The sequence below is a fragment of the Giraffa tippelskirchi genome, chromosome 1 (assembly GCF_054371585.1).
Source record: "Giraffa tippelskirchi isolate mGirTip1 chromosome 1, T2T-mGirTip1v1.2.pri, whole genome shotgun sequence".
Classification (NCBI taxonomy): Eukaryota; Metazoa; Chordata; class Mammalia; order Artiodactyla; family Giraffidae; genus Giraffa; species Giraffa tippelskirchi.
Genome location: NC_137275.1, coordinates 36,450,125 through 36,477,127, shown reverse-complemented (window position 1 = coordinate 36,477,127; position 27,003 = coordinate 36,450,125). Strand labels below are relative to the sequence as shown.

At 36.0% G+C, this 27,003-nt stretch overlaps 1 protein-coding gene across 15 annotated transcripts in view; it reads left to right on the top strand.

The window, feature by feature from the left end:
* ADGRL3 (adhesion G protein-coupled receptor L3) overlaps positions 1–27,003 on the top strand; it is an 885,081-nt gene that overhangs the window by 755,815 nt on the left and 102,263 nt on the right. For 12 of the 15 annotated variants that reach the window (XM_081506859.1, XM_081506741.1, XM_081506647.1 and 9 more), the window contains 3 exons: positions 3,071–3,279; positions 4,579–4,755; positions 26,328–26,537. In XM_081506859.1, coding sequence (XP_081362985.1) covers positions 3,071–3,279; positions 4,579–4,755; positions 26,328–26,537 — 596 coding nt within the window. The remainder of the gene's footprint in view (positions 1–3,070; positions 3,280–4,578; positions 4,756–26,327; positions 26,538–27,003) is intronic. The other 3 variants (XM_081507339.1, XM_081507660.1, XM_081507243.1) reach the window with 1 other exon arrangement.

The window sequence follows — 27,003 nt, the reverse complement described above, 5'->3', positions numbered from 1 at the left end:
CCACCCTTATGGCAGAAAGTGAAGAAGAACTACAGAGCCTCTTGATGAAAGTGAAAGAGGAGAGTGAAAAAGTTGGCTTAAAGCTCAACAGGAGAAAACTAAGATCATGGCATCCGTTCCCATCACTTCATGGCAAATAGATGGGGAAACAGTGACAGACTTTATTTTTGGGTGCTCCAAAATCACTGCAGATGGTGACTGCAGTCATGAAAATAAAAAATGCTTACTCCTTGGAAGAAAATTTATGACCAACCTAGACAGCATATTAAAAACCAGAAGCATTACTTTGCCAACAAATGTCCGTCTAGTCAAGGCTATGATTTTTCCAGTGGTCATATATGGATGTGAGAGTTGGACTATAAAGACATCTGAGCGCCACAGAATTGATACTTTTGAACTGTGTTGTTGCAGAGAAGGCAGTGGCAACCCACTCCAGTACTCTTGCCTGGAGAATCCCATGGATGAAGGAGCCTGGTAGGCTGCAGTCCATTGATCACTAAGAGTAGGACACGACTGAAGCGACTTATTAGCAGCAGCAGCAGCAGTAGCAGCAGCAGCAGCATTAGCAGTAGAACTGTGGTATTGAAGACTCTTGAGATTCCCTTGGACTGCAAGGAGATCCAACCAGTCCATCTTAAAGGAAATCAGTCCTGAATGTTCATTGGAAGGACTGTTGTTGAAGCTGAAACTCCAATACTTTGGCCACCTGATGCAAAGAACTGACTCATTTGAAAAGATCCTGATGCTGGGAAAGATTGAGGCCAGGAGGAGAAGGGAATGACAGAGAATGAGATGGTTGGATGGTATCACCGACTCAATGGACATGAGTTTGGGTAAACTCCAAGAATTGTGATGGACAGGGAGGCCTGCTGTGCTGCAGTCCATGGTGCATGGTGTTGCAGAGTTGGACATGACTGAGCAACTGAACCGAACTGAACTGAAAGAAGCAATAGTTAGAACTGGACATTGAACAACAGATTGGTTCAGAATTAGGAAAGCGGTACAATAAGACTGTATATTGTTGCTCTGCTTATTTAACTTCTGTGTAGAATATATCATGCGAAATATTGGACTGGATGAATCACAAGCTGGAATTAAGATTGCCAGGAGAAATATCAACAACCTCAGATATGCAGATAATACCACTCTGATGGCAGAAATTGAGGAGGACCTAAAGAATCTCTTGATGAGGTTGAAAGAGAATGAAAAAGCTGGTTTGAAACTCAACATTAAAAAACTAAGATCATGGCATGTGGTCCCATCACTTCATGGCAAATAGAAGAAGAAACTATAAGCAGTGACAGACTTTATTTTCTTTTACTCCAAAATCACTGCAGATAGTGACTTCAGCCATGAAATTAAAAGGTGCTTACTCCTTGGAAGGCAAGTGATGACAAAGCTAGACATCAGAGACATCACTTTGCAGACGAAAGTCCATACAGTCAAAGCTATGTTTTTTCCAGTAGTCATATACAGATGTGAGAGTTGGACTATAAAAAAGGCTAAATGCCAAAGAATTGATATTTTTGAATCATGGTACTGGAGAAGTCCCTTGGACTGCAAGAAGTTCCAACCAGTCGATCCTAAAGGAAATTAACCCTGAATATGCATTTAAAGGACTGATGCTGAAGCTCTAATACTTTGGCCAACTGATACAAAGAGCTGACTTACTAGAAAAGACCCTGATTCTGGAAAAGACTGAATTCAAAAGGAGAAGCGGGTGCCAGAGGAAGAGGAAGTTAGAGAGTATCACCAACTCAATGGCCATGAATTTGAGCAGACTTCAGGAGATAGTGAAGGACGTGGAACCTGACATGCTGCAGTCCATGGGATCGCAAAAAGTTGAACACGACTTATCAACTGAACAACAACCACCCAGAGAATGTCCTGATGTCTCTTTCTGGTTTTCTCACCCCATCTCCTCACCTGATGAACCACTTTATTCTCATTAATATTTCTAATTACAAACTTTATCTGTTCTTAGACTTCATATAACTGGAATAATAAAGTGTGTATTCTTTCCATCTGTATTCTTTAACTCTGTATAATATTTTGTGGATTCAATCATGATGCTCCATCTATCATTAGTTTGTTCTTTATTGATGTATAATAATTCTGTTATTTTAATAAGCCATAATTTATTTATTCTCCTATTGATATACTTTGAGTTATTTCTATTTTTGCACTTTTGTGAATAAGGTAGTTATAAACATGCTTATACAACCTTTTCTTTCTTTGTGTATGTATGTTTCCATGTATCTAGCAAGAGTAGATACATGTTTAACTTTATAAGAAATTGCCAAATATTTTTCCAAATAGTTGAACTCCCACCAATAGTATGCAGAGGTTCATTTGTTCCACACTTTTACCAGTATTAGTGTGGCTAGTCTTTTGTAGTGTGAGTTGTAGAGATTCTAGTGGGTATGAAATGCTATTTCTATTATTTTGATTTTTACTTCCCTAATTATGAATAATGTTGACAGTTTTTCTTGTATCTATTAGCTTTTTATATATCTAAAGTATAATAATACTTTATAATAAGTTTATGTGTTTTGCCATTTTAGTATGATATTTATTATTTGACTGTTGAGTAGCAGAAATGCTTTATGTATTTATGAGTCATATGCATTTATATTTCCTAGTTTGTGGCTATCTTATTAATTTTCTTAATATTGTATTTTGGTAGACAGAGAATATCAATTTTGATAAAGCTTAGTTTACCATCTTTTTCTTTTATAATTAGTGGCTTTTGGGTCCTATCCAAAGCATCTTTGCTTTCCCCAAGATCACATAGATTTCTGATATTTTGTTCCATAGTCTCTTTGGTTCAAATGAGATAGAGATTGAGGTTTTGGTTTTTTTTTTTTTAGTACTGATATGTAGTTGTTTTAGTATCATTAGACTCTCCTTTCCTCATGAATGACTGGCACTTTGGTTGAAATGAATGTTTGAATTTTGTTGTGAATATATATAATATATAAATTTGATTACAGTCTAATTAGAAACACCTGGTCTAAAAAGGATGTACAAGCTAATTAGTTTCTTCCCAATTTATATGTACTCATTTTAGGAGAGATCAGAGTGGCCTTTGTCCTTTATAACAACTTGGGTCCTTATTTGTCCACGGAGAATGCCAGCATGAAGTTAGGAACAGAGGCTATGTCCACCAATCATTCTGTTATCGTCAATTCTCCAGTTATTACAGCAGCCATAAACAAAGAGTTCAGTAATAAGGTTTATTTGGCTGATCCTGTGGTGTTCACTGTTAAACACATCAAGGTAAGAAAATGTCTATCCACATTAAATTTTTTATAAGTATGGAATGTATTAATTTCCTTTTAGTGTCCCTATTATTTGACATATAGAAATTCATTTTCTATAAAATAGTGACTTTTCCCCCCCAAAGTGAGGGAGGAGAGTAATTCTTGTATATGTATATCAATTCAGTTCAGCTCAGTCACTCAGTTGTGTCTGACTCTTTGCGACCCTATGGACTGCAGCATGTCAGGCTTCTCTGTCTAATACCAACTTCCGGAACTTGCTCAAACTCATGTCCATCGAATCAGTGATTCCATCCAACCATCTCATCCACTGTTGCCCCCTTCTTTTCCTGCCCTCAATCATTCCCAGCATTAGGGTATTTTCCATTGACTCAGTTCTTCGAATCAGGTAGCCAAAGTATTGGAGCTTCAGTTTAAGCGTCAGTCCTTCCAATGAATATTCAGGACTGATTTCCTTTAGCATTGACTGGCTTGATCTCCATGCAGCCCAAGGGACTCTCAAGAATCTCTCCAACACCACAGTTCAAAAGTAGCAATTAGGTAAAAGTATTCATAGACGGATTTATAAATACTTCTCTGTAATTAAAAAGAACTAACAATATGTTCAGTGGAACTGGGCATAACTACACATCTGACATTATAAGTAATTATGTCCTTTGTGTGTAGATATAGTTTTATGCATATGCAAAGTTTGTAGTGTAAATTGAACAAAAAATTTTAAAAACTGTTCTCTCAGAGAGGCTTTCCTGGTGGCTCAGATGGTAAAAAATCTGCCTGCAATGCAGGATTCCGAAGTTTGAGGGGTTGAGAAGATCCCCTGTAGGAGGGAATGGCAACCCATAGTTCTCAGAATACTAAGTATCTTTGCCCAGAGAATTTCATGGACAGAGAAGTTTGGTGAGCTACAGTCCATGGTGTCGCAAAGAGTCAAACAAGACTGAGCAATTTTTACTTTCACTTTTCTTTCACTTTTATCATCTCAGAAGTTTATTTTATATAGCAATTCTTTTCTTTGTAGGATATATTAATTGATGTGATTCTGAGATAATACTAGTATCCCTTCAATATTATTTTTAAATGAATTCACCTCTAAACAAGGAGAATAAATAACATATATTCATATATTCAAATTTATTTAGAATCGATAAGCCCTACTTAATATGAAAACATTGGTAGACATCTCCAGAAATATTGGAACATAGTATGAAGTTTTGTTAGATGTAAATAAAATGCTGACTTAATTTGCATGATCATAAAATAGTTATTGGCTTTATTGTTGTTGTTTTTTTGTCTGTAGCAGTCTGAGGAAAACTTCAATCCTAACTGTTCATTTTGGAGCTATTCCAAGCGCACAATGACAGGTTACTGGTCAACCCAAGGCTGTCGGCTCCTGACAACAAATAAGACACATACTACATGCTCTTGTAACCACCTAACCAATTTTGCGGTACTGATGGCACATGTGGAAGTTAAGGTAAGATATATAGCATACGATACAATTCCTTAGCAGCAATTAAGACACTAACTATAAAAAGTCTTACCTCTGCGCCTATCTTGGAGAGTAGTCTAGCTTTTGTAGTAATTCTATTCAAGAACTCTCTGATGTTCAACCCATACCCTAGTGGATGATTCAAAGAACTCTTTTTTTTGTTTTCTCTTATCAATATAGTCCATAATATTGAAAGCTGGTATGAAATGAAATTTTGCTGATAAAACTTCCCCTATTATTCCCTGCTTTTATTTTGTATGAATAAATGTCACACCATATCCTCATGACCTGGGCAAGATAGGACCTCAGCACTACAGGTCAGGGCAATGGGGTTAGGTAGCCAGAATCTGTTTAGGCTGAAGACTAAGGAGCCATGCATGAGATCACATACTCTCAAAGCTGGGAAAATAGCCATTAAACACATTGTAATAATGGTTCTGCCCATTCAGAAGACACAATTCTAAGGAAAAATTCAGGTAATAGATTGTTTCCAAAATCATAAATGTGGCTAACTTGGATGCATCAGTCTATTTCTAGGTGACTAGTTGTTATGGAAGGCAGGATGAGTATTTAGATTTCAGATATAGTGAGGATATAAAAATATAAAGGGATTATTAACTTGGCTATAGAGATTGATAGATGCGTTTGTAACAAGAAATTATGATTGTGAATTCTCTTCTCATCTTCCTGATGTCAATAAAAATTGAGGAAGTATCATTGTCCAATACATCTTAAAACATAAAAACCATGGCAAAGATATTATCTACCTGATATCATAGATCCAATAATTTTATCCAAAATTTTCTTTGGCTCTGTTGGAGTTAAAAATGATAATGGTATCTTAGAGGAAAACCAAATCAAAGCCCACTCAGCACCTAATAAATTACCTTAGCTATGTCAACACAGTCAAATTTGGTCTTTTAAGGACTACAAACGGTATTTTGTCAGAACTTCACACATTGATCAAACTAAGCAAGATTGGCTACACTAACAAATATTAGATTTAAACCTGGAATGTATTCTTATGACTCTAGGATTCTCTCTTTTCAGCTTAGGGTATGAATTCAAACACAGGAAAATGGATCATATTTCAAGTAACAAGAAAATACAATTTTTTGCTCAGTTCATTGCAATAACAATCTCTACTCAGTCCATTACACAAGAATCTTGACTGTGACCATTATTGTGTGTCAAAAAGAGACAAAATAGATAGAAATCAGTATTTTCCTTCAGCAGTCAGTAACAAAGTATGCCCTGGATTTCTTATATCACAATCTCTTGCAGTTATGAGAGTCATTCCCATCTTGATCATGCAACATGAATTTGACACTTGAAAAATGAGAAGCAAACAGAATGATCATACCTGAAAGTCCAAAAGGAAACACACCAACCAAACTTACATTAGACTAATGTCTAAAAATGAAGGCCAGTTTATCCATGCACAGTGAGATATGCGATAGCCAGTTAGAATAGATATTTACATTGTCTAGTTATCAGTTTCTAATTCCATGGGAAAATCTATGAAGAAAACAAAATTGCATTGGAGAATTTTGCTTGATGAGCTTGGAAAGAGCAAGAAGAATTAGCTGAGTCTAGATGCTGTTGCTATTAATCTGTGGTGCCCTGATGTATTTCACTCCAGGGCTCTACCAATGTACTGAGTTGCTCTTTTCTATCATCTGTATTATCCCTGCAATTCATTCAGTACTTCCTTCTTTCTTTTAAAGAATATTTTTCAAGCACCTAAGCAAAGATATTGATGTGTTACACAATGGGTTCTCAATAAATGTAACTCCCTCCTTCTGATCTGCCAGAGATACCACAAGATTCTAGCATACCAGTAGAACTTAGGTCATTCGTGATGTTTACATTTTTAAGGGGATGGAAATGGCAGAGAAATGAAGCTTCAGTCATAATTGTGATAAGCCTTATAATTGATACCTGCACTGTGATTTAAGGCACAGAAGGGGTTCATCAAAGGCAGGACTGCTCAGAGAGGGCTTATCAAAAAAGTGACCTGTGCTGAAGGATAAGTAGGATGAATTTAGTAAGGTAAAATTAAAAGATGCTTTCTCCTTGGAAGGAAAGTTATGACCAACCTAGATAGCATATTAAAAAGCAGGGACATTACTTTGCCAACAAAGGTACGTCTACTCAGGGCTATGGTTTTTCCAGTAGTCATGTATGGATGTGATAGTTGGGCGGTGAAGAAAGCTGAGCACCAAAGAATTGATGCTTTTGAACTGTGGTGTTGGAGAAGACTCTTGAGAGTCTCTTGGACTGCAAGGAGATCCAACCAGTCCATCCTAAAGGAGATCAGTCCTGGTTGTTCATTGGAAGGACTGATGTTGAGGCTGAAACTCCAATACTTTGGCTACCTCATGCAAAGAGTTGACTCATTAGAAAAGACCCTAATGCTGGGAAGGATTGGGGGCAGGAGGAGAAGGGGACGACAAAGAATGAGATGGCTGGATGGCATCACCGATTCAATGGACATGAGTTTGGGTAAGCTCCGGGAGTTGGTGATGGACAGGGAGGTCTGGCATGCTGCGATTCACGGGGTCGCAAAAAGTCAGACACAACTGAGCGACTGAACTGAACTGAGCTGAACTGAACTGAACTGAACCTGTGTAAAATTACCATCAACCACATTCTTGGAACACTTTGCCTTGGGTACACTATTCTCTCTTATCTCTTTCCTCCCTCAGCAACTGGTCCTTTTGAGCTTCCTTTTCTGGTGCCTCTCCATCTCCACAGCCTCTTTTTGTTGCCTGGCCAGGAGTATAATCCTAGATGTACTCCAGGCACTATCCATTTCTCTGTAGTTGAAATCATATGGTCATATGCCATAACCATCATCTCATGATCCCCAGATTCTATCTCCATTTCTTAACTCCAGACTCCTGAATTCAATAGTTAACTTGCTATATCCATCTAGATTTCTAATCAGTGTCACAATTCCAGAACAACACTTTTTGTGTTTTCCTATCAGTCTTTTCTTTCATAGTAAATGGTTACTGTGTCCTTCCAAAAGCTCTGGAATAACCCATTCCCACAAAATACTGTGGGAAATAAGAGAAAGGAGGTCACTGGCCTCAGCCAATTTACAGTTTATCAAGGGAGAGAAGTGTTAAGACTGATTTTTGAAGGAAAGCGATGCACTAAAGTGACAATAGGTCTTCCCAGGTGGTGCTAATGGTCAAGAACCTACCTGCCAGTGCAGGAGACATAAGAATCATGGGTTCGATCCCTGGGTTGGGAAGATCACCTGGAGGAAGTCATGGTAACCCACTCCAGTATTCTTGCCTGGAAAATCCCATGGTCTGAGGAGTCCATAGGGTCACAAATAGTCAGACACAACTGAAATGACTTAGCGCGCACACACATGAAGTGACAATATGACTGAAAACCTGCCTCTGTGCACCAGTACCAAACTGAATCTCAGATGCAGAATTTTGGGTGATTTAGGAAAGAGCATTGCTTTACCAAGTAAAGGGGGCCACTGTAGGCTAATGCCCTCAAAATTGTGCATCCCCACCTGAGGGGCTGTTGTCAGGAGTCTTATATTTAGAGTTTGTGGGCAGAGTTGCTGATAAGGATCAGGGTGCATGGCGTGGCCTGCATTCCTTCAATCCAAAGGTCATCTGGCATCAGGTGGTCTTTGGATGAGTTTCTGTGGTTTTTGAGGTTCTTCTGTGACCTTCTGTCTGCAATGAAGAAGGCTTCATTAAGTTAACAACTTCCATTGGTTCTGTACAGAACTCAAAGACATTGCTATGTATATGCCTTAAGGAGGAACCAGAACCCTTTCCCAAGGCTGCACTATTATTTCTTGACTGCTCCTGCCTTGTCTCTTCATCTCCTCCCTTTTCTTATTAGCAACTGTTTGAATCTGTCCTTTGGAACCCAGGGAAGATCATGGAGCCTGAATGAAGCCTGTTTCGTGTGAGAAACGGGGGACATGAAAAGACTTTTTTACCTGGGAGCCCCACAGGGTCCTGCTCAGTCCTACACAGCTGATTAACTACTTTTGAGTTTTCTCTGCTTCTCTTGTCTAGGGAAACTTTTGATTTTCTTCTCTTTTAGATACAAAAGTAACCATTATGAAAGTTTATATAATACAGTTTTATACCAAACTGTGGTAGTATGCATGGCATTTTAAAAAAACTTTTCATTATTGGAATCACATGCAGATTTGTCTGCTGTTCAGTAAAATGTTGAATACACTAAATTCAAATGTCTGTCTCTTCTCCTACTAGTAATTCTCTTTGTGAACAATCTGTATGGGAGGAGTATTTTAGTTTGCAGGATCATAAGTTTCAAACTAATTGACTAACATTTCTACTGTGGTTTTTGAGAACATAGTAACAAATGCTTTAGAAATCACTGATAGCTTTTTCCTCTACTCAAATGATAATTCTTTGGGAGAGAATTTAAAAAGTCCCCCTGATCATTCCTGTCAGTTCAGCTTGATGTTGATTTTTATTATGTTTAAAAGGCTTCATTTTCCTTAGTTTGATGCTTGCATCTCTCTTTCCCCCTCTCTTTTCTTTTTAGCTTAGTATATCCTATTGGTTCTACCCCAACATTACCCCAGTCCAAGTATAGGTATTATTTTGCGGTTTAAATACATTGTATTTCTTTTTAAAATTAGTATTGATTTAAAACAATTTGAACAATTTTGAAATTTTTAACTTCATACCATGGATTCTGTGTGTCAGATATTTTATAACTAGACTTTCTAGGTTAGAAGGAAATATACTGTAGGGTTCTGCAGTAGGACAAGAAGAAAAGTACTTGCTTTTCAAGAGGAGTAATTTTATTTTTTAAGTCCAAAAGAAAAGTTAAGAGTTTAAGAGATGGTTTTGTTAGTGAAAAATAGAATGTTTAATGTATGTTGATAAAGATTGTACACTTTCACTCCCGTTTTTTTAATTCTCGTTTTATATATTGTCATATGTGCTGTAATGGGTTTGAGGTGAAGGTAGAGATTAAAACTCATAACTGTTCTTGGGCTCCACAATCAATGTGGATGGTGACTGCAGCCATGAAAATAAAAGATGCTTCCTCCTTGGAAGAATAGCTATGACATACCTAGACGGTGTGTAAAAATCAGAAACATCACTTTGCTGACAAAGGTCCATCTAGTCAAAGCTGTGATTTTTCCAGTAGTCATGTATGGATGTGAAAGTTAGACTACAAAGAAGGCTAAGCACCAAAGAATTGATGCTTTTGAACTGTGGTGTTGGAGAAGACTCTTGAGAGTCCCTTGGACAGCAAGATCAAACCAGTCATTCCTAAAGGAAATCAGTCCTGTATATTCATTGGGAGGACTGATGCTGAAGCTGAAGCTCCAGTACTTTGGCCATCTGATGCAAAGAGCTGACTTACTGGAAAAGGCCATGATGCTGGGAAAGAAGGAGGACAAGAGGAGAAGGGGGTGGCAGAGGATGAGATGGTTGGATGGCATCACTGACTCAATGGACATGAGTTCGATCATACTCAGGGAGATAGTGAAGGACCGAGAAGCCTGGAGTGCTGCAGTTCGTGGGGTCACAAAGAGTCAGACATAACTTAGAGACTGAACAACAAAAGTATGTAATACTTTAATTGATGTATTTATTCAGAGGAAAAAAAGCTAGGTAACTCACAAATTGAATACCCTCCAAATATGTAAAATTCCATGAAAACAAAATGGTTTCAAAAATGTAAAATTTTATTATATAATCTTAAATATTAACTCTATCAAAATTTTTGACAACCTCTTAGAACCAATAACTATTATTGGATTTTCTTATCAAATAATTTCATAGTAATATGTTTCCTTTATAGATTTATTAAAATCTGAAATTATTTATCTGCTAGTATGCTGTTTTATTGTCTGCCTCCTCTGCTAGACCTTAAGCTCAGTATTATGAGCAGAAACCTAAAAGAAATGAGAATCAGTCTTACAGATCACCTGGGGAAAGACTCTTCCAGGCAGAAGGAACAAGAACAAAATCCTGAGCTGCGGGTAATTCTGATGTGAACTGCAAGAACAGTGTAGTTGGAGTGAAAAAAAAAATGTGTTACTTATTTTCTCCACTCTTTATAGAACTTTAATAGAAAAAGATGAAACAGTGGTAAACGCTCACATACTCCTTATTCGAAATTACATTTAAATTTTTGACACATTTGACTTTTACTTTTCTGTGTATGTACATAACATATACATTGTATTATTTGACTCCTTGAAAGTAAATTGCTGATTATATACTGTTTAATTCCTAAATCTTGCAGCAAATGTGTTTCAGGAAAAGTCTCTACCATTAAAACACAAGAAATTTAACTTTGACTCAGTATTATCATCTGCTGTATATTTCATACACAGGTGTTCTAATTATCCTGATAAATTCCTCTATAGCCATTGTGTTTCCACTTAGGACCTACTCAAACATCACACATTACCTTTAGTTGTGACATTTCTTTGCTCTTCTTTAGAAGTAACTCTACCTATTTTTGTCTTTCATGAAAATGACATGTTGCAGAGTTCAGGTTATTTGTCCTATAGAATGTTTCATAATCTCAATCTTTCTGATTGTTTCCTCATAATTAGATCCAGGTTAAAATTTTTGGGCAAAATAATACCTTGTAGGAGATACTGTATCTTTCCCATTGTGTAGCTCACACAGTAAAGAATCTGCCTGCAATGCGGGAGACCTGAGTTCAATCTCTTGGTGGAGAAGATCCCTTGGAGAAGGGCACGGCGACTCACTCCAGTATTCTTGCCTGGAGAATCCCATGGACAGAGGAGCCTGGTGGACTATAGTCTATGAGGCTGCAGAGAGTCAGGCGCAACTTATAGGAGTCACTAAATTTGATCACCTTGTTAAAGTTACATAGTACAGGAACATTTAAGTTTTTAATTAAGAGAAATGTGGAAGAAAAGTTAGTTTTATCAATCTCAATTTATTTCACTGTAATCACTTTATCCCACCCTTCATTTGTTTCTCAAATATATAAGTACTGTCTTTGGGACAGACAAAATTTCTGATCTAATTAGTACTATAGATAAATAATCAGCAAAATTAGTGTCTTATGAGAAATGTCTTATTGTTGTGTTAGAGAATGCTATAGAAACACATGGTGGGCATGCTGTCGCTCAGTCAAGTCTGACTTTTTGCGACCCAATGAATTGTAGTTGGCCAGCTTCCTCTGTCTATGGAATTTTCCTGGCATGAATACCACAGTGGGTTGCCATTTCCTCCTCCAGGGAGAAACACATGGGGGAAAGCCTTAAATTGACCTTAAGAGGTCAAAGAAGATGCTCTAGATGAAATGCCATAACTTTAAGCAAAACGAGTGACAGGGTTGAGGTAGCGTGAAATAAGGTTCAATTTTTTGTGATATGTATTTTCAGTAAATTTTATATTGTTTTAGAGAGTATTAGTTGCATTCTTCCTCTGATTTGTTTTATTTCTGAGATGTGGTAGCATTTTTAAGCAAAAAAAAAAAAAAAACCTGCAATCTTCTCAAACACATCCTAAATCCTTACCCTTAAATTTTTCAGGTTCTTGATTGTCTTCAGTAAATAAACATGGCTAAAAATAGCAGCTGGAGCTGCATCTGCAATTCTAGTGAGAAATACTTTATAAGAAAAATAAGTAATCAAGTTTATGGAGATTGCAAAAAGTAGAGATCTGATAAGGACTTCAAGCTTCAGAGAGGACAGTGATAGTAGGAATTAATATAATTTCTTTAGTGTCTACTTACATTGTCTTATTTGATCCATAGCACCATAATAGGTATTGTCATCATAATTTATTTCCTTGTTTTATGATCTGAAGGGACGTTAACATTGTCTCAGGGTTAAATTAGTGATTGAACAGCAAAATCTATTAAAATCATGTTGAGAATTATAAAGATTTCTGAAAATGTAAACTTTTAATTCACTATATACTCAACTGCCCTCAAAACCTTTGAGCTTTTGATACTAGGAGTAGTTAACTATCAAGACTCCAATATTTAATTGAGTTTCTGATAATAAATAGTCCTATACTGGTACCTGAAATAAAGAATTTAGACCAGTGCTTTGTATCACTGTTCAAAGTGACAGGTTATTTTTTTTTCACAATGAAATTGTCAAGTTATAAATAGATTTGCAGCAAGATATCATCATAACTGCCCAAAACTTCCCGACACTTCAAAATGGTTATGTGGACATTGTGAATTCCTACAATGTCAGCACCACCAAATTCAATTTTAACTACAATCATAAGTTAGTACTAAGTATACATAATCCATTCATTGATTGGATTTCTTCTTCATGTGTGAGATGATTTTTAAGATAGACCAAAGGATGAAAAGACACTTGCTCCTTGGAAGAAAAGTTATGACCAACCTGGACAGCATATTAAAAAGCAGAGACATTGCTTTGCCAACAAAGGTCTGTCTAGTCAACGCTATGGTTTTTCCAGTAGTCATGTATGGATGTGAGAGTTGGACTATAATGAAAGCTGAGCACCGAAGAATTGATACTTTTGAACTGTGGTGTTGAAGAAGACTTTTGAGAGTCCTTGGACAGCAAGTAGATCCAACCAGTCTATCCTAAAGGAAGTCAGTCCTGAATATTCATTGGAAGGACAGATACTGAAGCTGAAACTCCACTACTTTGGCCACCTGATGCAAAGAGTTGAGTTGACGCATTTGAAAAGACCTGATGTTGGGAAAGATTGAAGGTGGGAGGAGAAATATCACTATTTCTTTCTTTTTTATGTCTGAATAATTTTCAATTGTGTATACTATATCTTCTTTATTCATTCTTCTGTCAATAGACCTTTATGTTGCTTCCATGTCTTCACTTCAGTACAGTCACGCAGTAGTGTCCAACTCTGCAATACCATAGACTGCAACCCCCAGGCTACCCTGTCCACCACCAACTCCTGGAACTTGCTCGAACTTGCTCATGTCCATCGAGTCAATGACGCCATCCAACCATCTCATGCTCTGTCGTCCCCTTCTCCTCCCGCCTTCAATCTTTCCCAGTTAGGGTCTTTTCCATTGAGTCAGTTTTTCACATCAGGTGGCCAAAATATTGGAGTTTCTGCTTCAGCATCAGTCCTTCCAATGAATATTCAGGACTGATTTCCTTTAGGATTGACTGGTTGGATCTCTTTGCAGTTCAAAGGACTCTCAAGAGTCTTCTCCAACACCACTGTTTAAATGCATCAATTCTTCAGTGCTGAGCTTTCTTTATGGTCAGCTCTCACATCTGTACATGACTACTAGAAAAACCATAGCTTTGATAGACAGAATTTGTCTGCAAAGTAATGCCTCTGCTTTTTAATATGCTGTCTAGGTTGGTCATAGCTTTTCTTCCAAGGAGCAAATGTCTTTTAATTTCATGGCTGTAGTCACCATCTGCAGTGATTTTGGAGCTCAAGAAAATAGTCTCTCACTGTTTCCACTGTTTCCCCATCTGTTTGCCATGAAGTGATGCGACTGGATGCCATGATCTTTGTTTTTTGAATGTTGAGTTTTAAGCCAGCCTTTTCATTCTCCTTTTTCACTTTCATCAAAGGCCCTTTAGTTACTCTTAGCTTTCTGCCATAAGGGTGGTGGCATCTGCATATCTGAGGTTATTTGTATTTCTCCCAGCAATCTTGATTCCAGCTTGTGCTTCATTCAGCCAGGCATTTCCCATGACGTATTCTGCATATAACTTAAACAGACAGGGTGACAATATACAACCTTTACATACTCCTTTCCCAATTTGGAACCAGTCCATTGTTCCATTCTGGTTCTAATTGTTGCTTCTTGACCTGCACACAGGTTTTACAGGAGGCAGTTAAGGTGGTCTGGTATTCCCATCTCTTAAAGAATTTGCCACAGTTTATTGTGATCTAGACAGTCGAAGGCTTTGGCATAGTCAATAAAGCAGAAGTAGATGTTTTTCTGGAACTCTCATGCTTTTTCTTTGGTCAAATGTATGTTGGCAACTTGATTTCTGGTTTTTCTACCTTTTCTAACACCAGCTTGAACATCTGGATTTTCTTGGTACACGTACTGTTGAAACCTGGCTTGGAGAATTTTGAGCATTACTTTACTAGCGTGTGAGATGAGTGCAATTGTGTGGTTGTTTGAACATTCTTTGCCATTGCCTTTCTTTGGGATTGGAATGAAAACTGACCTTTTCCAGTCCTGTGGCCAGTGCTGAGTTTTCCAAATTTGATGGCATATTGAGTGCAGCACTTTAACAGCATCATCATTTAGGATTTGAAATAGCTCAGCAGGAATTCCTTCACCTCCACTAGCTTTGTTTGTTGTGATGCTTCCTAAGGCCACTTGACTTTGGAATCCAAGATGTCTGGCTCTAGGTGAGTGATAATACCATCATGGTTATCTGGGTCTTAAGATCTTTTTTGTTTAGTTCTTCTGTGTATTCTTGCCTCCTCTTCTTAATATCTTCTGCTTCTCTTAGGTCCATACCATTTCTGTCCTTTATTGTGCCCATCTTTCATGAAAAGTTTCCTTGGTATCTTTAATTTTCTTGAAGAGGTCTCTAGTCTTCCCCATTTTATTATTTTCCTCTATTTCTTTATATTGATTACTGAGGAAGGCTTTCTTATCTCTCCTTGTTATTCTTTAGAACTCTACATTTGGACGGGTATATCTTTGCTTTTTCCTTTGCCTTTGGCTTCTCTTCTTTTCTCAGTTATTTGTAAGGCTTCCTCAGACTACTATTTTGCCTTTTTGCATTTCTATTTTTTTTTGGGGGGGGGGGATGTTCTTGATTTGTACTTCCTGTACAATGTCACAAATCTCCATCCATAGTTCTTCAGGCACTGTATCAGATTAATCCCTTGAATTTGTTTGTCACTTCCACTGTATATCATAAAGGATTTGATTTAGATCATACCTGAATGGTCTAGTGGTTTTACCTACTTTCTTCAATTTAAGTCTGAATTTGGCAATAAGGAGTTCATGATCTGAGCCACATCAGCTCCTGGTCCTGTTTTTGCTGACTGTATGGGTAGGACTGTGTTCCCTCCCTGTTTTTTGTCCTGAACCCAAACTATGTTAGGGGTAATGAAGGTAATGGCGACCTCCTTCAAAACGACTTGTGCATCCACCTTTGTATTCAGTGCCCCTGACCCTGTAGCAGGCCACTGTGGACCCTTGCCTCCACCGGAGACTCCTAGACACTCACAAGTTAGTCTGGCTTAGTCTCTCATGGGGACACAGCTCCTTTCTACTGGTGTCTGCTGCACACAAGGTTTGTTTGTGCCCTCCAAGAGCCTGTTTCCCCAGTCCTGTGGAAGTTTTGTGACCAAATCCCACTGGCTTCCAAAGTCAAATTCCCAGGGGGTTCTCAGTCCCTTTGCCAGATCTTCAGGTTGGGAAATTTGTTGTGGGTCCTAGAACTTTCTTAACAGTGTAAGAGTTTCTTTGGTATAATTGTTCTGCAATTGTGTTTTTACTACTTAAAAGTTACAGTTAGTATTTAATACTAATTAGTAGTAGTGCTAATATTGTGAAAACCTATTCTCTGATACAGCAAAAATCTTTACTGTATATGTAATTTTTAGGCTATATTATTACACATTTTATAAATGTGAGAATTAAATAGGTTAGTACAACAAAATAAACAGATATGACATATGTTTAATCAAAATAACTATGATATGTTATTTTCTATTTGTAGTCTTTATCCTTTTTTTGATAGTGTTAAAACTGAATATAGTGTATAGTAAAATTCACTCTAACCTGTAGTTTTCATCTTATCAAACCCAGATTACATTGATTCTTAATGTCAATACAATATGATGGCATCAAAATAAATATCTTCTCAACGAAACTTTTCAACAAAGAATACTTAGGATTTTACTTAATCACTTTGCTTAGTAGGTTTTTAGACTTGTGGGTATTAGTTCCCAGCTCTCCAAAAATTCCCATTCACTTTTTATGTACAGGCTTGTTTTGGTAAACCAGATGTTTTTCAATTTGTTCCTTTGCATCCCTGAATTCACCATATAGGCTGTCCATGTCCAAAATATTCATGATTTAGAACCATATTCAAGCACATTGAATGTCAGCATAAGATAAAACACTGTCAGAGATAATGGCTTTAAAGCACTTAAATAGTTGTGAATTTATGAAATAAAGGTTGGAGTCCAATAAAGTTTTAGTTTTAATATAGAAATCATAAAGTCTTATTTAATATAACTGTTCTTTTCTGGTGAGATTTTTTTTTGTAAACAATCTTAAATCCCAAAAATAAGCAATGTTTTTCTGTGAAATTTTTTTTTTCTAACCTACACAGAAGTTCACACAACTCAGGTAGAATAAGATAGAGTATGTTTTACCAGATTCCCTATAGCCTCTTCAGAGCTCATCAGTTTTGCAAAAACATTTAAATGTGTCATATTGTAATATTTTCTCCATTGTCATCTGTCATATATATAAAATTTAGAGAAAGACATTTTTCTTGCTCCATACTTTGAAAATAGGATTTTATGAAAGTCAGTATTATAGCATCTTGTCTATGGCCAGCCCCAGCAATAGTCATCCTGAAGGCACATGTATCAAGGAGACTGTCTCCTTCCATTTCTAGAAAGTGAAAAGGCTCATTAAGTACTTCTACACACTTTGAGGAAACTGAAAAGTGACCAAATAATTTCATTATGAATCCTCATTATCACAAGTAAGCAAATCACATCCCTTTTTAGATGCTCTTTCTACAAGGTGTACAGGACATTTAGTGAATAAGAGCTGTTCATTTTCTTTTGTAAGGAGTTTATAGGCTGAATGACATTTTCCAAAATTTACATCTGCAATGTCTATCAAATATGCAGATAGATAAGCAGTCTGTTTTATGTCTGAACAAGGTATCAACAGTCTTTTGTGTCTTCTGAAGTTTAATCAAAATCTTTATGGCAATTAAGAAGACAATTGAAACTTCATTTTCAAATTGAAATATAAGACCTAGGGGAAACATTATTTTGTTTCTGTGATTCAACACATCACTTTTTTGTCAATAGTAAGATCTGACAGAATCAGCTCTACACTCTAAGGAAGCAAAACATTGGTTATCAAAATTTCCCCTTTTGTCCACCAATAGGAGATTTCAGTTGTAACCTCTGAATCTGGAAAAGCACATCAGGAAAAATGGACCTTTACTCAGGTGTACAGACAAATCAAGGGAACAAAGCATTAATGCATGTTTACTCTTTTGTAATACTCAAGCTTATCCCATTGTTAATTTCAACTGAACATTGGAGCCATTTGAGGGGAGATTTAAAAAAAAAAATTGCTTTATATCTTACAAAAAATTTCCTGTCTCATCTTAGTTTTGTGAGAGTCAGCCTCTATACATACATTCGCACTTATGCCTGGTCACAAATTAATTTCAGCATTTTGTGCAGTATGCTTTGTTTTTGTTACCTCTATAATCTAATTTCATGCATCTTTAATATAGCATAGTTGTTTACCTTTCTTTTTCAGTATTGTCATGTTATTATATTATAACTGTTCTCAGTTTCATCAGTGAACTCTTAGAAAACATTGTCTCAGTACTAACAATGTTAAAAATTAATTTAGCCCAATCTTGATACAAAGTACAACAATTAATCCAAACATTTAAGTCAAAGAGGAATTCAGGATCACAAGACACTAAAGTTGCATACTTAGGTTTCATCACTCAGAATGATGCAATAATGTTTGACTCTATACTAGGAACTGCAAGTCAGGGTTTCCAACATCAACAGTCAGGGGAAAGAACACCAGGAGTCACTAAGGAAAGTGAATATTCAGTGCCACAGACATTTGATACTAAAAAAGAGGGTTGCCTCCAGCCTCTATTTTCTAAACAGTTATATGGATTTTGTATTTTTCTTTCAAACTGAACCTATCTCTGGTCTCTGGAATAGTTCATTGTCTTGGAGAGCATTTTCCCAGGATACCAAATTTTATTGCTAATACGAAGACATTCCTGAGCAAACCTGGATAGGTAGTCACTCTGCCATTGATGCTATATCTGCCACATTACTCGTTGAATAATCTTGGGTATTAACTTCTCTGTGCTCCAGTTTCTTCATCTGTAAACTGGAAGTAATAATAATATAATGTCATATTGTTTTATAGAACTAAGTGACTACCCTAATAAATTAGCACTTCTAGAAGAATCTGGTATTTTGAAAGTTGTGTGTCAGCTATCATTATCATCATTATTGTTATCACCATCATCATCATCACTATCAGAAATGTTAAAGATGAAATTTTCTCTCTGCCTCACTTCATTTCTTACCCTCACCCCAGTTCTCTAAAATCTTTTTCTTATTTATGGCTTGATTACATCATTTACATAAAAATATTCTAATTGGCCTGTAATTGTTTTTTTATCAACTGTACTTTTTAAAAACCTATATCTGCATTTAATTCTCAGCTACTGTATGATACTTAGCTTCCACATTTCCTACTATTTTTTTTCTGTTTCTTTCATTAATGTAGTTGTGAATCTGATTCACCAAATGAGATGAAAAAAATAATAATTCAAATCAAGAAAATTTTACATAACTTAGGTATACAATGTTGTGCTTCTAAAACCAAAGAGATATTCTGAATAAGTTCTGTTGAACTCTGAAGACAGTTGAATATGTATGTTTTTGTGTGCTCTTACTTGCCAGTGTTTCTCTCAGCAATTAAAGTCTGAAAATATTTGATTGATTTTTTCAATTTGATATAAATTTGGAAATTACTGCTTAGTTATTTTGGTTAATTTGCTGTAAAAATCATAAGAAATACAGCCATATCATTCTTTTTACTGTTACTCAACTTTGACCTTCACCCTCTTCCACAAAGAAAATCCTTATTTCCTCAAACCATTGAGCCCTTTATTTTGCCAAGTATTTGTGGGGTGACCTTTGTGTCTGATGATCTGTTAGAGCAATGCAAGAAACTTATTTCACAGAGCTCTTACCACATTTATCAGAAAATTGGACTTTTATAACCACACTGGCTTCAGTGAAATTCTTGAGTCAGAACAATGCCTTATGCTGATGTGATACATTAATAACAAATCTAGTGCTCCTATATTGGCAAAGAATAAAAAAATCAAACTCATTTTAGCTATATTACAAGTACTTCAGAACAAGATATGTTTGAGAGGCAATTTAAAAACCATATTATTATACCTTAGCAAATCTGATTCAACATTAAAATAATACATTTTAATACAGAAAGTAAAACAGATTCTTGAAAATTACTGGCCAACAATTAATAATTATTATAGGGTAATTGTTTAAGCAGTGTCTGGAAAATTCAGCTTTCTAAAAATATATAAAAGAGAAAACATCCAGAGGGGTTCAAAATTAATTCATACAGTTTGTGTCCCATCTGGACACTTATGAAGTTAAAATGAAAAGCATTTCTATTTCTCCATCTTGTTTGCTGACTTACTTTTTGGAAAATAAAGTTGGAAATATCAAAATTTACATAAGGGACTTAGTTGACTCAGATTGAGTTATTTTTATATCATGAGGCAAAAACCATATTTCCCTATTACATGAATTTGGGCTTTGTTTCATTAAATATACTTATTGGTTTATTTGAGAGTTTTATATTGACAGAGTGAGTTTCATAAAACATCATTGTTTAAGCCACCTTTTTCCTTTGTTGAAGTACTTATTCCTTTTGTGGTATTTGAATTACTTAGTAACCCAACAGTGATAGCACAAAGCAGATTCATTGAGATGAAGATAAAAGGGAAATCAGAAACTTTCTGTAGCCTTTACAAAATATCTGGCATTTCATATGTGAATATAAACTTCATAAAAAGCCGGAAAAACCAGTGTTATTTTCATAAAAATTTATTTATAAAATGGAAGAGTCAGTGAATTTCCTGGAAGTATATTCTGATGAATCATTCTGCTTGTAAGATTTTCTGTCATAGTTCTCCATCATCTTTAAGAGGTTAATTGCCTTGGAGTTTTTTAATTTTTTTGTTTATTTTTATTTTTTGTGAATTTTCCAAATGTTTGTAGTAACAAACAGTTTATAGTACACACTCTGGAAAAATATTTATAGAGGTGAAATTAAGTACCTTTGGGCTTTGTTATTTAAACATCATAAACACAATTGTATAGTAATGAAGGGCTTCCCAAGTTGTCCTAGTGGTAAAGAACCCATCTGCCAATGCAGGAGACTTAAGAGATGCAGGTTCAATTCCTGACCTGGGAAGATCTCTTGGAGTAGGGTATGGTAACCCACTCCAGTATTCTTGCCTGGAGAATCCCATGGACCGAGGAGCCTGGCAGGCTACAGTCCATAGGGTCACAAAGAGTTGGACACGACTGAGGCAACTTAGCACATACATATAGCAATAAAGGTTGAATTCAGATTCTAAAGTTAAAATCTGTCTCCTCATATGCCATGGACATATTTTGCTCTTAATTTATAATAACCCAAATATTATTAATAATATAAAGTAAATTGGCAATGTTATAAGAAGAAATTAGGTAATTCATTAGTTGGTTGCAATAATGTTTGATATCCTTAGGGAAAATAACATTAACGTTCGTCCTTGTTACAGTTATTATTTTTCTGTTCTACCCTGTATTATTCATATAGACTTTTGACTTTTAAATTAAGGTTGCTGTCAAGCATGAAAAAATTTAAGAATATTTTTAGATTAACCAAGAACAAAGAAACATTGACTTCCTTACTTTCACATATATTATCTTACTTACCACACAATAACCTGAATCCTCTGTTATTTTATCTCTCTATATATGAGGTTTTAATACTGTAAAGGGTAGGTAGTTGTTAAAGATAACAATTGCAAAATTGGAGTGACGAGGTTAAATCTGCATCTTTCAACTCTGATTTACTCTCTAGTCCTCTTATTTCCGTGCAGAGTTTTGCCTTCATTGTCATTAATTGACACCTTGACATATCCACATATTTTAAGATATTGTGGTTTAACAGCCTCCTCATTTTCCAGCTCTATTTTTTTTTTTTAATCTCTTACTCAAGATTTTAGAACAGGTGATTTATGAACCAAAGTGGGAGTTCCCTGCTGGTCCAATGGTTAAGACTCTGCTTCCACTGCAGGGGCAGGGATTCAGTCCTTGGTCAGGGAACTAAGATCCCATATTCCTGCATGTTGTATGCCATGCAGTGTGGCCAAAAAAAGTCCCAAAGTTTGGACAGCATAATACAACTTTTAGTTTATAATCTAAGGCCATTTCAGGAGAGAGGGATAATTAGAGATTCATTTATTCAGTTCACATATTACTTGTGCATCTACTCTAGGATGCAACCTTATAGGACCTGAGGATACATTGGGGATCAGAAGTGATAAAACAGCTTATTCTCTTGGAGTGCAATTTCTAGTAGAGGACACAGATGATAAAAAATACTAATAAAGTATCTAACATAGGTAAATGTTAAGGGGAAAAATAATTCAGGAAAAGTAATAACGTCAGTTTGGTAAATGATGTTTGTAATTTTAGATGGGATGATTCAAAAAAGCTCTGTGAGAAGATGACATTTCAAAGAAGTAGTGAAGGAGGGTAGTGGATTAAGTCACACAGCTATCTTTTGGAAGAGCATTCCAGACCAAGAGAACATCAAGTACAAAGTTTGTGAGGTTGGAATGTGCTGGACATGTTCATGGGCCCGAGGAGGCCAACTGGGGTTGAGTAAACTGGACGAAGGGGAAAATAGAAAATGTTTCCACAGAAGCGCAGACTTCTGCGACCTTGTAGGTCTTTGTAAAGACTCTGGTTTTTACTTTTATTGAAATGGGAGACATTGGATGCTTCCATCAATGAGTCTTATTATCTGACTCACTGATGGAAGCATCCAATGTCTCTATCTTGTTGAATAGAGAGGAAAGGGCAATAGATGAGGGTCAAAGTAGGAAATTCATTTAGGAGGCTATTTAAAAAAATCAGGTGATTCTAACCAGTGTGGTAACATTGAGATAAATGGCAATTGTCATATAGAAGATAGGATCTACAAGATTTCTTGATGGATTAAGAGTAATGTGTGTGTGTGTGTGTGTGTGTGTGTGTGTAAAAGAAATCAATGTGATTCTTAAGTTTTTGGCCAGAACACTGCAAAGAATGAAGTGTTGCTATTTACTGAAATGAGCAAAACAGAGGGAAATGTAGATTTGGGAGTGAGAGTGGAGGGAGAAACAGAATAAGGGACTCAGTTTTAAACATCATATTTGATACTGATCCTTTTTAAATTCCAATAGAGATTCAGTTCAGTTCAGTCGATCAGTCGTGTCTGACTCTTTGCAACCCCATGAACCGCAGCACGCCAGGCCTCCCTGTCCATCACTAACTCCCTAAGTCCACCCAAACCCACGTCCATCCAGTCAGTGATGCCATCCAGCCATCTCATCCTCTGTCGTCCTCTTCTCCTCCTGCCCCCAATCCTACCCAGCATTAGGGTCTTTTCCAATGAGTCAACTCTTCGCATGAGGTGGCCAAAGTATTGGAATTTCAGCTTCAACATCAGTCCTTCCAATGAACACCCAGGACTGATCTCCTTTAGGATGGACTGTTTGGATCTCCTTGCAGTCCAAGGGACTCTCAAGAGTCTTCTCCAACACCACACTTCAAAAGCATCAATTCTTCAGCGAAATGGAAGCTAAAGCTATACTGATGTAAAAGGGTCCACCTCCTAGGACATTTGGTCTAAATGGTGTAGGGTTATAACCATTCAAAAACAAATATTAAGCATTTTTTATGTGTCATGTCCAGTACTGACTGCTGGGACATAATGATAAGATATAAGCTTAAAAAGATCTCAAGTCACATAATGATACGTAGTTCATGTCAAAGGTGATTTGAGTTATATAGTGTTTACAAACATGAAACCTTGAAATAAGAATACTTGATCTGTTATAGCATTGTTAAAGCTATACTAGGAGTTGTAGTCAGTTGACCATCCTCTTGAAGAAGGGTCGATTTTTATCATGGCTTGGTCTCCTGAAAGTTCTGTTATGACAGACTATTATAGAGAAAGCTAAACTCATAGATCTTGTTCACATTTAATGCCCGTTCTTTCTCTTTTCATCTTACTGATAAAATTCAAGTGGTGAGTTGCATTCGACCACAGTATAGTATATATAAGGTTGTTGATGTTTATGTTTTCTGAGCTAGACAGTAATACCTGAAAGATGATTATTAATTCATTGCTAGACTTTTTTGTTCTTCATTTGAGTGTTATGTACTTTTTATACTGTTGTTTTGACATTTGGTATTCTTCTCTTAATAACTCTGCATGAGGTTTTTGAAAGACCTGTGAAGGCACTGAACATAGTATATATACATTTCTAATAATGCAACTACCCAGGAAAGGCAGAAGTTATTTGCTTTCTTTTTTAGTTGTATAGGTCTTTAGGATACATTTGAGAATGTGTTATATCTGCCATTTTGAAAGACTGCTGCGCTGAACGTTGGTGTTTGATATTCAATTACAGCATCTTTCCTTTAAGTCAAAGAAGAGAGCAAATAGCCCTCTGTTCAGTGAACCAGTAGCACTAACCACTCTCCAATAGTAACAGTAATTTAAGCTGTCAAAGACCAACACTAGTCTGTGTCCCCTAGAGAAAAAAGCAGTTAAAGCAAAATTTCATGTGGTTTTCCTTCATGATTTGAGCTCCTTCTGAGAAATACATCTAGAGTTATGCAGGAATATATCAAAACTGTTTCATTGACAGTGTCCTAGCAGAGTTCTTTATCAGGTAACAACTGTGAAGTTGTACCTGGCAGTATGTGAAGTGCTGTGATTCAACCTACAGCATGGTGGCTCACTTGTAAGGAGAATTTCCACATTCAGAATAATCTTTGTATGAAGCTTCCATAAAACATGAAAGGACAAAGTCTGGATAAAATAAAAAATAAAAAAACTGTGTGTATATATATATATATATATGTATGTATATATATATTTCTAAGGTGAGCTAACAATGTGGGAGACAACTAAATGTAAATAGTAACTCCATCCTAAAACAAAAATCAATGTGTATGATCTCTACAGTTGAAAAGATGTCAATTAGAAACACCTCTCTTTGTTTTCAACTAAAAAATTTCCTATGCACGTTATTCTTTTTTCTAATAATGCATAGATCCATAAAAATCAATGTAATTGAATTGTCTTTTAAAATTTTACATAAATGGAATCATACTGTATAGGTACTTTTTCTACCTGCAGTTTTTTGAAGTCTAATATTAGATTTTTGAGAAGTATTCATGTTTGGGACTGTACCTCTAGAACACTAATTTTCTACTCCTTTTTGAATATCATTCCCTAAGTATCAACCAATATTTATTTATTCCCCTTTTGATGGAAGTTAGGTCTTTAAGACTTTTCAAGAAACCTAGAAAGAAAAGAGGAATTGACAGTCAGATAATTTCTCAAGTCTGCTCCAACATGTTGGCACATCAATGTGTTGGGTTACCGTAAATTCTAAAGCTTCACAGAAGTGGTTTTGGATGGAGGCAAACTATCATAGAGTAGAAATAGAGTTTTGAATCTTAGAACAAAGACACAAATGAGATTGTGTAAAAAACCAAGAAACATGTCAGGTATGGAACTCACAGGTCTATAACAGAGCCACAAAATGCAGTTTCAGTGTGGAAGATCTCATGAGCATATTTCTTTTTCATAACTCTACTATCTGTTTTGGGCTTCTTATGTAGTATAATAATTTTGAATACTTATTTTCCATCTGTATGTAACAGGTTCTATTCATGCAAAACCTTACAGGGATCAAACTTCTTGATCTCTTTAAGCCCTTCAGTATGAATATAAATCCAATGACTATCCTTTTTCTTTTTGGAGAAGGAAATGGCAACCCACTCCAGTACTCTTGCCTGGAAAATCCCATGGACAGAGAAGCCTGGTAGGTTACAGTCCATGGGGTCGCAAAGAGTCAGACACGACTGAGCGACTTCACATTCACACATCCTTTTTCTTTTAGATCTTCTACTAAATAAATGGTACACATATGTGACTGTCCTTCAGAATTAACTGGAGATCTTTATAAAATCACATACTTTTATGAACTCAACCTTGGAAATTCTGATAAAGGATTTATAGAACAGTTAAATTATAATTTTCATTTAAAAAGCAACAATAATTCAGAGAACATTTCAATTGAGATACCACTTCCCTAAATGTATAACAATTTTTAAAGAAAATATTCCCTAGCAAGAGTTGTTTTAAAAAATGTTGTAAAAAAGCAACTTGGTGTAGAAAAATGAAAAGCTTTACCTTGAAATCATTGTCCAGAACTAAGTTGTTTTATTTCAACTATTGATATGCTGAAAATGAACATATCTAAGAAAGGTGTGAACACTACTGACAAACTGATTTACACCTCAGAGTAAAGATAAAATGCTTTACCTGTGGACTAGGAAAAAATAAATAATTAAGTCATCTTACTCATTGTTTGTGTGGAGGATATTTAGTACATTTTTAAAATCATGTTTCATGAATCCAGGCCGTTAGTAATTGGTTATGCATAATTGGAACTTATGTATTTTCTGTCATGTTTCCAGCATAGTGACGCTGTCCATGACCTTCTTCTGGATGTGATCACCTGGGTTGGAATTTTGCTGTCCCTTGTGTGTCTCCTGATTTGCATCTTCACATTTTGCTTTTTCCGTGGGCTCCAGAGTGACCGTAACACCATCCATAAGAACCTCTGCATCAGCCTTTTTGTGGCAGAACTGCTCTTCTTGATTGGGATCAACAGAACAGATCAACCAGTAAGCAACTTATGTTGTTATTAGAAAACAATTTCTCCACTTGTAGCTTTCCAATACTCAAAATATTCTTGTTTGAAAGTATCCTCTCTTCCAATTGTCTTAGTTACTAATTTTCATATCTTATTCAGTTTTCCCTTTTTCATGTCAGTTGTCATAAAGAAGTAGTGAATATATGGATGTATGAATGTACATTTCTTGAGAAATTCTGTTCATAAATTTGCCTTTCTAAAGAACAATGTTTCTTTATTAGTCTTTATTTTTTAATCACAGAGCTGAATGTTGAGGAAAGGTAAGTCATTTAGGGAATGAAGTATCTTTTTTAACATGTATTTGTTGTTCTTTTCATAATACACTTTTAAAGACAATGGAGATTATATTGAAAATTGCATGTCTAACATGACTTTTCTAATTGACTTATTTTGGAAAATAGTTCACACTGTATCAGTTCAGTTCAGTCGCTCAGTCG